The following is a 12255-nucleotide window of genomic DNA, read 5'->3' as shown; positions in this document are numbered from 1 at the left end:
TTCAAATGTTTGCCTTGTTTTCAGCCAGTAGATGGCAACACAACTCTGCTCTGCAAACCTGGGACTGAAAATATGAAAAGGAAATATGATTATATTAATATACACTGTATGTTGTAAACTTTAATCACATTCGATGGTTGAATTATTGTCATTCTAGTTAATGAGGCACATTATAAAACATGAATTCAACACAATATAATTTAATATTAACAGACGTTATTTCTTCTACAGTAAAATAAGATGTCAGTTCTAATTTAACTGAGCAACTGGCTTATAAATAACCTATAAATCAATGTATTATTATAATTATTACTTTTTAATCTAAAGCAGGTTTTTAACCTTGATGATCTGGAGAGTTACACTTCACATGTCAAACAGCTAAGAGGAACATTTTGATCTTTGCTTATCGACTGCGTGCAGAACGAACGCGGAAGCGCCCGGCCGAGCATGCTCTCGCTGCACCCGGAGCCTCTCGGTGGTTAAACCGAGTCGTCGGTCGACATTTTCTGCACAGCATCATCAGCGCTGACGTGGAAACTACGTGAGCGAAGGCACAGGCCGTCCACCCATACTGTCATCAGTGACGAGGGCGACTACGTAAAACTTCGGTAAGTCGCTGCAAAGCTGTCACATTTTCGGCCGGAGGCAGTCGGACACGGCGGGGAGGAGATGTGCGAACAGGTCTGCGCTGCGGAACTGTTCGCACAAACTTTGTTTTTGCGACCGATCCGATGAATGAAGCTGCTCAACGAGGAGTAAAACAAGTGTTGAACAGTCAGCTGTGCAGGCTGCAGCTCCCCGAGGGTTCAAAGTTCAAGTGAGACGGAGTTAGGTCGCAATCGGAAGGAACTGCTCTTCATAATAAAATGTTTAAAAAGTGGCACACACACGAAAACACTTCATTTTTAATACACGATAAGGTGGAGTTTAAATACTAGGAGCCTTTTACAGTTTTATTCCAGTGGCAGGTTGAAGGAGGTTAGTTTGAGTCTTCAGACCAAGTTCTGGGACTAAAGCTGACATCTGGGGATTTTCACTGTTACTGAATCCTGATTTAAAGTGGAGTAATCCCACTGATTCACATGTGGAGCATTAAACAGAGCCGGGGGCTGAAACTGTGGGGCCCCTCATGTAAAAACACTGGAAATACTTCATCTGCACTGTTGACGTCAGAGCTTTGTGATCTTTAGCCTTCAAGTCCGGTCGCATCTCTTCTTAATCATCAAATCTGTTTTCAGTCAGTATCTGAAGGCCTGTGTGTTAAAACACATCTTTTCCTTTTTCACCCAGATCCCTACAGTTATTTTCCATTTTCCTTTAATATTAAAGTAATGTTTGAATTCGTGACAGTCTCTGCCAGCTTCACACATAATGAGCACGAGAACGAGCTGGATGAACAGAGGTTCTGACACAAATCGCTCTGACTCACTTGTGCAACTGGCAGATAATGAGAACACGAGTTTACAGTGCAAATAAAAGGAAGTAAACTGAAAGTGTGGCTGCTTTAACGGACAAAGAAAAACCGTGAGCTTAAAAAGTGACAGCTTCTAACGCTGAACAGGTGCCCTGACGGTTTTATTCTGCCAAGATTATTGCAGTAATGAAAAAACTCAGTAGTATCATTGATCCTAGGTGAGTGAACATGGATACCTCCGTATCATCTCAGCTGGACAGCAGCTTAAAAGACTCGATGACAGACGAAGAGGAGAACTACAGTGATGCCAGTCTGTCTCCTGCAGACTCTGCTCAGGTACTCACATACACACCTGGTTGTGATGTGTTCAGAGATTTAAACTCATGGGGACGTGTTACAGTTCCTCACTGTGGGATGTTTCGGAGTCAGTTTCACATCTGTGCATTTTATATTTTGTCTTGAACTGTGTTGGCAGGTATCTGAGGTGGCAGAGTCGCCTGCTGTGACCGTTGTCCAGCTGTCTGATGGTCAGATGGTGCAGGTCCAAGGGGTCATTCAGGCACCTCAGACCTCTGTCATACAGTCTCCACAAGTCCAGACAGCCCAGGTGAGGTCACACACCTGTCTTAGTATTGATTGGGACTCTGTGAAGCACAGTTGAATTTTTCAGAATAAATAATGAATGTATGACTGAATATTAGCACCACATTTGTGCAGACTGTCTGTATCAGGCTAATAAATCAAACCATGTTTAACTAAGTCATCTAACACAAGTGCAGGTCGTTTCTCAAGCTAGTGTGTTAGTGAATGTGGTTTCAGCAGGTACTCTGGAGTACTCTGGAGAACTAAAGCAGCCCATCTGTTAATAGGATTGACGTGAGCAGCCAGAGCTGAGGTTTAGGCTCATCAGTTTATCCTTCACACTGAGGAGATGTTGTTGTTGTGTCTGGACGAGAAGACGAGTCCAAAAACTGCACATAAAATCACACAACACGGCTGTGTGCAGTGAAGCTGGAACAGTCTGTGTAAGGGAAATGAAATATTATCAGATAGTGAATGTTAGCAGTTACCGTGTTTCTGCAGCATTTTCTCACCGTTATCATTTCATAAAAAGTGTCTTTATAAGGAAATGGGTCAGGAAAGAGATCAAATCTGTGAAGTGCACCGTGCAATGGAGCGCATGTACACCACAAAGTGGTTTTTGTTAACTACCGTAAGTGCCGGTTTACTTCATATCAACAGGTTTCATCAGAAACACGATCGTCTTCGTTGTGGTATCCCACTGCTACGTACACAACACTTCTGATTGAAGTGGTGCTACTTGCAACACTGTGTAGATTCAAGATCAGGAACTGGGTGCAGACATAAAATACAGCTTTTCAAGGCACAAGCCTACAGTTACTAGTAGTCCTGTAATTATCAGGGACTGGATATGGACACGTCTTTGTTTAACCTGGCCTGGATCAGACATGTTCTGTCGGGCAGAGACACTGTCCTCCAACAAAGCAGCCTTTGTGTTTGTATCACTGAGAGTCATAACAGTTTAATCATTGATGACATATAAACAGATCATATTTCTGTTTGTGCTTATTCCAACAGTATGATGAACTGCAACACTGTTTATTCATGCTATAGTGAAATGATGCCTGGTGGGAGGAAGACATTCATTTTAGCATTCACAAATAATGACACGCTGTGTGGGAAAGACTCTGTTGAGACATGTAATGGGTTGAAAAGATTAAGGCTCAAAATAAAATAGCGCTCAAACTCTTTTTCTTTGACGTCATCCTTCTCTTTCAAGTCTAACTACCAACCCCTCAGTAACACCAGAGAAATAATCTATGTTATTGATCCCTCATTACCTTTAAACACTTCTCGTTTTCCACAGATTGCTACTGTGGCAGAGCTGGACGATGGCGATTCAGTCGCAGACACTCAGAAGAGAAGGGAGATTCTCTCTAGACGTCCATCTTACCGGTGAGAAGGCGTCAACAGTAAACAGGAGGAGGATTAATATGGCGTGCTGCGTGTAAAGACTGATAATGTTTTTGAGTCTGTGTGCAAAGTCTCGTCTGGATCATCAGATTCAAAAAGTCCAGTTTCTAGAAGCTTATGTCACGCTAATGACACATGTGTTGCAACGACCAAAGTGTGACCTCCACTTTTAAGATGTTAAAGAGCACTTTACTCGCTGCTATAGCTGTTTTGGAAGAGCATGTTGTGAAAAGCTGAAACCTCTGTAGTAGGAGTTTAACTAGGTGAAGAGTAGTTTAATAACTCTACAGATCCTTTACAGAATTCTCTTCTCCTGCAGAAAAATCCTCAATGAGCTTTCGTCGGATTCACCCGCAGTCCCTAGAATTGAGGAGGAAAAGACGGAGGACGAGGTGCCGGTCTCGAGCTCAGCCTTAACATCCGTGCCAACCTCAATCTACCAGACCAGCTCAGGACAGTACAGTCAGTACACATCAGTGAGGATTTAGGCTCAGTTCAGCTATTAAACACTATTTTGTAGTTTATCCCTCTTTCTAATTTACCTTTCTAAACCGTGAGGAGATAAAACTCACAGTATGGTACATGATCACAGTGTCTCTACATTTCTTGGCATTAGTAATTAATTTACAGACTGAACTACATTATAAGTTTTTAAAGTTCACCATGGCAACACTAGACATTCTGTAACAGCCATAATGTTGCATACATAACAACAAATACTGCTTCCCCTATTGTTTTGTTGGAAGCCTCTGCAGCTGGTGCTGTTGGGTGAGTGTCAAGTAGGAGCGTAAACCGTACGTCTTGCAGTAAAGTGATAATTGCACTTTGACTCCACACAGTTGCGATCGCTCAGGGGAGAACCATCCAGCTGACCAGCCCTGGAGTGGAAGCCCCCCAGGGGGCCCAGACCGTGACAGTGTCCAGCTCTGCCACCCCACAGCCTGGAGCCACCATCCTGCAGTGTGCAGCTCAGTCTGGAAACTCTCCACAGCAGTTCTACATCCAGGGAGGACAGGTGCTCATTCAAGGTACGGTTCACTTCATTTTGGAGAAATTTACCGTTTACAGCTTGAGTGATAACATACATTTCTACTGAGACATACTGTTGCATACACTGAGGGTGACATCTGTGTAAATCATATTTAACATTGTTAACCTCCAAGTGATTTAGGCCACGTTGATTTTAGAAATGTTCGTCCACAGTCCTGGGAGTTAAGAGCTGTAGGTAGATTATCAGCAGTGTTCACAAATGTTTGAAATTCAAACCCTTTGTGTAAGTTTGACTCTCAAGCCTCAAATAAGAGCCAGTATGAGTATTATGAGCTTCTGAAGCTTCTTGATAAGTTGACAAACTGGCATTTTGTTGCTCAGTAGGAACTCCAGACAGGACTTAGGGACTTTCAGCTTTCTCCCAGTGTAGTCAGGTCCATCATAGGAGCGATAAGGTGTGTGAAGTTCTGCCAGCACTGAGGGACGCTGCTGATTTTTATTTGATCCTCTTCATCACAGAAGCTTGTAACACAGTCCACATCCACAGAAGACAGTCAGTGGATCCTTCAGTAGTCCTGCACAGATCAAACATGTCCTGGTCCAGATGAATCTCCTGCTCTGCTGTTTGTGATTAGTCAGTCTCGGGTCTGTTAACTCCCCACAAAAGAGCGAACTGTTTCCTTTCCCATGTATTTGGTGACCAGCTGTGAACGTCTGCTCTTGCACTTTGCTCTCATGCTGTACACACCCATTCGTCAGCTGGTAGATCTCAGTAACTGGATCTCACTGAGGACAACTGGGCAGTAAATTTCCATTTTACTTAGCATTACGTAGCATTCACTGGTTTCGATCATCAGTAGTTCACGAAAGGCAACACTGCAGACAAATGCATTAAAATACAGTGAACAAACATTAATAGTACTTAAAGTTCACCTTAATTTAAACTTCTTTTATTTTATGATAAACTGTTCCAGTACTGTGATCAAGCTAAAATTGAAAATTCCACCTGTGTTTGTGTCTTTTTTATCATAATATCAGCTTTTTTCTATTTTTAATAATTCATGTTTGGACTTAATAATAACTTTGACTTGTTTAAGTCCTTTGTAATATAAATTCTTATCTCTAGAGGTTATGTTTCTGAACTTAACAGTTATTTGCCTGCTTATTTTGAAGAAGCAGCTCTTCTGTCACAGGAAATGTCAACGCATCATTTCCTCAGTTGAGATTTTTTCCCAGCAGGTCCCGTCAGGAAACACATTGTTTGAAAGGCTGAATAAATAATTTGCAGGCTTGGTTGTGCAGTAGACATGTTAATATGTCTTCGACTGATCATGTAAAATCTCCATTATCCTCGTTCTCTCCTTTCCTTCCTCCCTCTTTTTAAGACACACACACATGCACAAAAAACTGTTTGCACGGCAGCCACTTGGGACACAATATCCTCTTGTTTGTTGAGCGTCTCTCTAGTTGCGTCACTAAGTCTAAAAATACAGCCCCGCTACTATCACCACCCCCTTCAGCTCCCACACCTCCCTCCCTCCCTGCCTGCCCCGCTCACATTGTGTTTCTAGTTCTTCAGCATCTGATCCACAGGGGGAAGGCTGGGGGAGGGGAAGGTGGGAGGAACTAATCCAGGGTGTTTTACTGACTTCAGCAGGCAGCAGTGATGTCACTGTGATGTCAATGCTGGTAATTGTAATCGGGCTGCAAAGTTGACGAGTGACCACTCTGATGCAGGGAGAGCTGAGAGGGAAAAGGCAGAAGGAGAGCGAGAGATTCAAGTGAAGCAGGGAGGAATAAAGGTAGAAGAGTGTTTTTCTGTTGAGGTGTTGAGCTACCGTGGTGCTGGATTACTGGAAACAAGAGATGGCAGTAACTGGGGATGAGACAGAGTCAGGTACAGTTTCTCTCGTCCATGTTTTTGTGTGTCATGTGCAGAGTGTGTGTTGCTTATGTTGTCACCTGTGTTGTTAGAGATTTTTAGAGAAGGTTGCACCTGCAGAGAAGCCGACTGATCACAGAGAATAGGAAAAAGAATAATTTCTAGTGCTGGGACTTTGTTTTTCTAACTGCAGTAATATGTTGTTCCTGTCAAGAAATATTTGTGAACTTTCAGAAGGCTTCGTGAAGATAGATGGCACAGATTTCACACAGTGACACTTCAGACTTGTCTTGTACAAGGAGGGCTCTAACAAGTTGACACACATTTGGTTAGTTTGCTCAACTCTGCTGCTGTGTGTATCCTGCTCTTACAGATACACACAGGCACACAGTCCACTCTCTGAAGCACTCCAGTGGTTGTCAGGCAGAAAGGCAGGGAGGGAGGGGGAGTAAAAGTAAATGGGCGGGTGGCAGTAAGATAGTCGTGTGTTTGACGTCACTCCAGTTTCCTGGAACAGACGCCAGGCAGGGAAGAGAGAATGCAAAACGGGCGAACAAGACGCACACATTGACGTCAACGCAGCCCGAGTCACTGTTATCACAATGAGAGAGTGTGTGTGTGTGTGTGTGTGCATCTGCTTTGTCTCTTTTCAATGCTGTGTGTGTGTGTGTGTGTCTGTGTGTGTGTGTAAACTGGAGTATAGGGCGGAACATAGAAACTTCTCAGGAACAAAGTGAAGAAGAGAAACTGAAATGTCGAGAGACAGGAGGCAGAGCGGTTCACAGTTGAGTCATCAGATGACTCAGAGCAGCACAAACCACATCCAGACAGCAGCTTGGTGCTGGTTACTCAAGAACTAGTATCACGTTTCCTGAAACTGCTGTAAAACTTGCTGTTTGCAGTAACACACACAATGGTTTACACTGAGAAATCACAAGTGAATCACCTGTTTTTTAATAATTCTATTAAAGGAATAAAAGATGGTCTTAATCAGTGTTGTTAATATGTTACGTGTAGTCAGGGGAGGACAGTGTTGCTTAACAGTCCAGAGTACGTCCATCTGTAAATAACTGATAGCAGCCAACGTCAAAGCATTAACATGATGATTAAAAAGCTGCTGCAGCAGGGAGGCATGAAAGAGGGGGGGCAGGTTCCTCTTGATACCTGATTAAATAACAATAAAATAAAAACGTAGATGCTATGAAACTGCAACAAGCAACATTCACTCACAGGAAGACATTCAACCGCCTGGACCAGGCCCCCCGTAGATCCAATGTGCCGGACTCTGTGCTCCACATGCTACCTCGTACACATCTATGAGAGCTGGTTTTCACACAGCGTCCAGGTCTTGATTCCTTTAGTTGGATATTAAAATGAGAAAGTGAAATAATGTAACAGGGGTTTTAATCCACTTTGCTTGCTTTGTAAAAATCTGTCAGTTCAACATTTAGAGGTCCACTGAGGGAACTGAAATCAGAAGAAGAACTTTTCTAAGGTCACAGTCACAGTCAGAGGAAATTCATCTTTTAAGGAAGGAAGGATAGTGGATAAGCTGTTGGCTGAAGTTACAGTGTTAGCTCGCAGCATCCTCTGGTGAAGTATATACATGTTTATTGTGTTTTTAGTGAGAGAAAATGTGAGGCAGAAACATTTATGATTTGCTGTTATGAATTCACAGCTGCCACAGGAGATATCCCCGCCTACCAGCTGCGCTCACCCAACTCGGGCCTGGCTCAGAGTATTGTGATGGCTGCATCCCAGGGCTCCATGCAGAGCCCCTCATCACAGCATGCTGAAGAGATAACCCGCAAGAGGGAGGTCCGGCTGATGAAGAACAGGTGAGAGCAGAGGAATGGTTATGGAGATGTTTTCTGTGATGTCCTGACTTATCTGACATTTAGAGGCTCGCAGAACTGGAAACTCTCCGAGAACCCTGAAGGTCTGGAGGTCGGCGTTCACACTTTCTCTGTTGCTTTAACAACAAGTCACAAGTAGAGCAAAGGTCGAAGCTGCAGCAGACTGGTTTCATACAGGAGCAAATGTTTGTGTGCCCTTTCGTGTTTGTCAGGGGAATGAGGAGGAGTTTAACGAATGGTTGCCTGGGAAAATAAAGACATGAATGTGGAAGCAGTTCACTAATAAAACATGAACTTGATAGCCTTAAAACATCTGCTGGGTTGGAATGTGCACCGCTCGCATTTAGTCTCTTTTCATCAAAAAAAAACAACTTTTTTTAATCATCTTCCTTCTTCCTCTCCAGGGAGGCAGCTCGAGAGTGCCGCAGGAAAAAGAAAGAGTACGTCAAATGTCTGGAAAACCGTGTGGCCGTGCTGGAAAACCAAAACAAGACCCTGATCGAGGAGCTGAAGGCGCTGAAGGACATTTACTGCCACAAAGCTGAGTAGTGGCGGCTGTTCGCAGTCATGGGCTGAAGACGGCGCCGTTTACAAACTGCTACAGCAAAAACAAAAAAGAAAAGACTCTGGAACAAAAAGTGCTTTGACTGTCTCTCTGCCATCTGCTCACTCAGGCCTGGTTCACGCCAAATTCAGAAGCGTCCCAGGGATCCGGACAGCTTGAGCTTTTCCAGTTTTGCTCTTGTTCTTATCTTGTGCTCTTTGCATGTGAAGACTTGAATGTCGTACACACTATGCTTGCTGTTGCTGTTGTGCACAGGGCGAAGCCAGCTAATGACAGTCAGCTGAAGAAGAGGAACAGGAAGAGGAACTACAGGTGCTTCCTGAATATGCACCACTCAAATACGGAGATTACGAAAAAAAAAATCCTTGGCAGGTCGGCCAGGGCTCTTCACCAGCAAGTTTCTATGAGGTCAGGAGAGGTGCACGAAAAGCTACGCAGATCCACCAGCAGCTTCAACCAGGAAACTCCAATGTGTTTACCTGAACATGTCATTTGTGTAATTAATGCTTCTGTTTTAGTCATTTCATGCATTCCTTCATGCAAAATCACATTGAGCAGAAATCTCTCCAGGCACTTTGTCAGTGATGTGATTTCCTGGAAGTCATCGCCGTTACCACTTTGTATTCTTGAGTTGATCACAAAGGTTTTTCAAGAACTACCAGCTTGTGTGTTTGGCTGCTTATGCACATTATTTCAGCATAGATTTGAAGCCAGTTCTGAGGGGCATTATGTGAATCACACCTGCTTAGCAAAAACTAAAACTCTTGATTCATCTCTGAAGTGAGTTGATTGTATTATTTAAAATGACCAAGCACAGCTGCTCTTCAGTCAAAGCACAGAAAGTACCAAAGTGTCAGCGTGGCGATTATCAGACTTTATATTGTATTACATTCATTTGAAGAATTTCACTCCACAGGTTTCTATATTCTACAAAGCAGATGTTGTTAAGCATGCTGAAAATATCATATTCTGTCCTGAAAAAACCTGAAAAACCTCAGTTTTGTAAAGAAACAGCTTCAAATGACTCATGGCTCCAAGAGTAAGTGTTGTGCTTCACTGCCACGCACGCACCAGTTTTGTTTTTCAAATGATGGATATTCATCGTGGAATAAAACTATATCTGATCATGGCCAGATAATAAAATGCTCTGTTTAAAGGGTGATGCCAATTTCTTTTCCTTTTTACTGTAAAGACATTTTATTTTGAGGATGATGATGATATCATCTTGTGATAATGTTTCTGGTGACATTGAAAACTGCTTTCTCTGTTTCCGTTGATGTAGTTGTTGAGTTTGTTCCACTGAACATATTTCTCTGTTAGACGTGTAGAAAACGACCGAACCAGCTTCTCCTTAGTGAAACAGATCATCTACTTTAGCTGCCAAAGCTCTTTCAGTAACAGGTCGGGATTTAACTACTGTTTAGTTCTCTGACGGAGTCGGAGAGAATCATTTTCCCGCTCAATGATCTGTAATCGTTTGCGATCACAAAGGAATTCTTCTTCTGCTAAATTCAACATTAGAGCAGATGATGTTAGAATGAAAGTTTTCTTTGATATCGATCGTTTGCGACTTTTACCTTGGTGTACTTTCTCGTTTGACTTGTAAAACCCAAACTATTTTTGTTTATCTAATAAAATCTTCAAATCTAAAATGAGCTGTGACTTTCTCATTTCTCTCCCGGTCGTCATGCAGCTTCCTCCTTTTTCATGTTGTGTACAGTGAGCTGCACAGACCACCTTTCAGTTTAGTGCTTTGTAATTCAGCAAAGTTTCACATATGAAATGATGATGGAGGCTCAAAGAGAGGCCATATTTCTGCAATTGTGGTCACACTTAAAGAAAAGTGAAGCAACACTTCACATTATTCGTTACAGCTGAGGGTGAGGCTTTTTTTTTTACGTTGCTTTTAAAGGATTGTTGCTGCGACAGTGATTTCTTTTAAAGCTGTATTGAATTAAAACACATATAGTAAAAAGATCTGAACTGCAGGAGCCAGTGAACTGAAATGACTTCTTAAAAGGCAATGTGCAAGAAATTGATTTGTTTCTATAGCAACCCCTGGCGATACAGTTCTGACCTTGACAAACCCCGGATAAGTCGGGTTCTTATTGAAGTGGGATCAGTATTTTCACTCTTCTACATGTGTTATAGTCTCACCGATGCAGCTAAACACACTATATGTCTCAGACACACACCCATCCACACTGGGCTTTCTCTCTTTATCTTGTCCAGACAGACGTAAACATGTAAAACTGTGTTTCTCCTCTCACACACACACTGGTGAATAGATTCAAAGGGAGAGAAATGGCTTCGAGGGAAACCTTGACACTGTGGTTCATGAATAGAAAACCTTTCCGCTCCACAACACGGGAGCATTCGTCTTATCTTTAGTCCTGAAATGTTACATAAATCCCCTGTTTGCATTTGACATGGGTTTTATTAAATACTTTCTGTATTATTCTGCTCGGATGAGTCGAGTATCAGATCACTGAGTTTCTGCAAATATCAAAATTTCAAATGCACAATACCACTTTGCTTTATGTTGTGAGTTAGTCAGTATGAAGTCAGCTGTTCTTTCATTTTAAAAAGTATTTACCTAAACTCTAAATCAACTGCATCTGTCCTCATTTTCTTCTGCTGGTGCTAAAACCCAAACCAGCACCTCAAAGAAAAGCAGTGTGAGAGTCTATTTAATATTTCATTTCGCTGCCATTCAAACATCTTAATGTTTGGCTTCTGTCCAGTGCGGCTGCAGTGGAAATTTCCACCTAGAGACTAAGCTGCCTACGAGCTGTGACATGAAACCTACTACCTTGACAACATGAACAGGGCTTTACTGCAGCAGTCCAGGAGGACCTCTGCTGTTCAACACACACTACTGCAACTAAAAGAAACCAAGGAACAGCACATGCCTGGACCCTGTCTGTCTGTTACACACTGTTACCTTCCCTTATTCAACTACTTCTGTCACATTTAACCAGTTCACTGCACATTTACCTAAGGATTACATAAGGAAGCGCTGTCGAAAGTCATGTGTCATGATCCCGGTTTGTTCAAGTCGTTGCACCAGGAAAACACAAACTTGCACAACTCACAACTTAAAGAGAGGTTGAAAAGCCGAAAGGCCTCGTCCGGGTGTTAAACTGACAACATGGTATGTTGCACATCGTACAACCTGCAGCAGTGAACAACTTCAAAATACTTTACCATTTAAATGATTAGACACAAAAGTTGTTCTCGTTAAGTTTCATGTAGTAACTTTGGTTTTTTAGAGAGCTTTTGAAATATTAACATTTGTGGATAAAATGAACTTCGAAGCATTCATCCAACTCATTAAATCGAGATTTTAAACAAAACACACAACAACTGACATTAAAACTCTTCAGACTCTTCTTTGAAGGTTAGTTCCTGCGTGTGGACACGTCCACATGTCATCTTTATGTTTAGTAAGATTTCTTTTAGCATCAACAACTTAAATCAACGTAAGTTTAGTTTTGTCACGTTGCAACGCAGCAGTTCAGTTAGAAAGGCTTCGCAGTGCACCTGTTAGTAC

General features: G+C 42.4%; 1 protein-coding gene across 2 annotated transcripts; it reads left to right on the top strand.

Moving 5' to 3' along the window:
• The first annotated feature begins 457 nt into the window (after positions 1-457).
• On the top strand, positions 458-10357 carry crema (cAMP responsive element modulator a). Of its 2 annotated transcripts, XM_026374890.2 has the most exons (8): positions 458-608; positions 1633-1750; positions 1890-2021; positions 3303-3391; positions 3729-3871; positions 4249-4437; positions 7960-8119; positions 8542-10357. In XM_026374890.2, exons 2-8 carry the CDS (start codon positions 1643-1645, stop codon positions 8684-8686), a joined length of 966 nt encoding a protein of 321 aa, XP_026230675.1. In that variant the 5' UTR covers positions 458-608; positions 1633-1642; the 3' UTR covers positions 8687-10357. The 2 variants fall into 2 exon arrangements, with proteins under 2 accessions (XP_026230675.1, XP_026230677.1); XM_026374892.2 differs by lacking the exons at positions 458-608; positions 1633-1750; positions 1890-2021; ... (1 more) ...; positions 3729-3871; positions 4249-4437 and adding an exon at positions 5989-6296.
• Positions 10358-12255: the final 1898 nt, after the last annotated feature.

The sequence above is a fragment of the Anabas testudineus genome, chromosome 17, assembly GCF_900324465.2.
Source record: "Anabas testudineus chromosome 17, fAnaTes1.2, whole genome shotgun sequence".
Classification (NCBI taxonomy): Eukaryota; Metazoa; Chordata; class Actinopteri; order Anabantiformes; family Anabantidae; genus Anabas; species Anabas testudineus.
This window is presented reverse-complemented; position numbering and strand designations above follow the sequence as displayed.

Bases quoted from the DNA above. Each gene is read 5' to 3' on its own strand.
- crema (XM_026374890.2), top strand. From the start codon at position 1,643: ATGGATACCTCCGTATCATCTCAGCTGGACAGCAGCTTAAAAGACTCG. The intron at 4,438-7,959 runs GTACGGTTCACT...ATGAATTCACAG, and splicing joins AGGACAGGTGCTCATTCAAG to CTGCCACAGGAGATATCCCC. The intron at 8,120-8,541 runs GTGAGAGCAGAG...CTTCCTCTCCAG, and splicing joins GTCCGGCTGATGAAGAACAG to GGAGGCAGCTCGAGAGTGCC.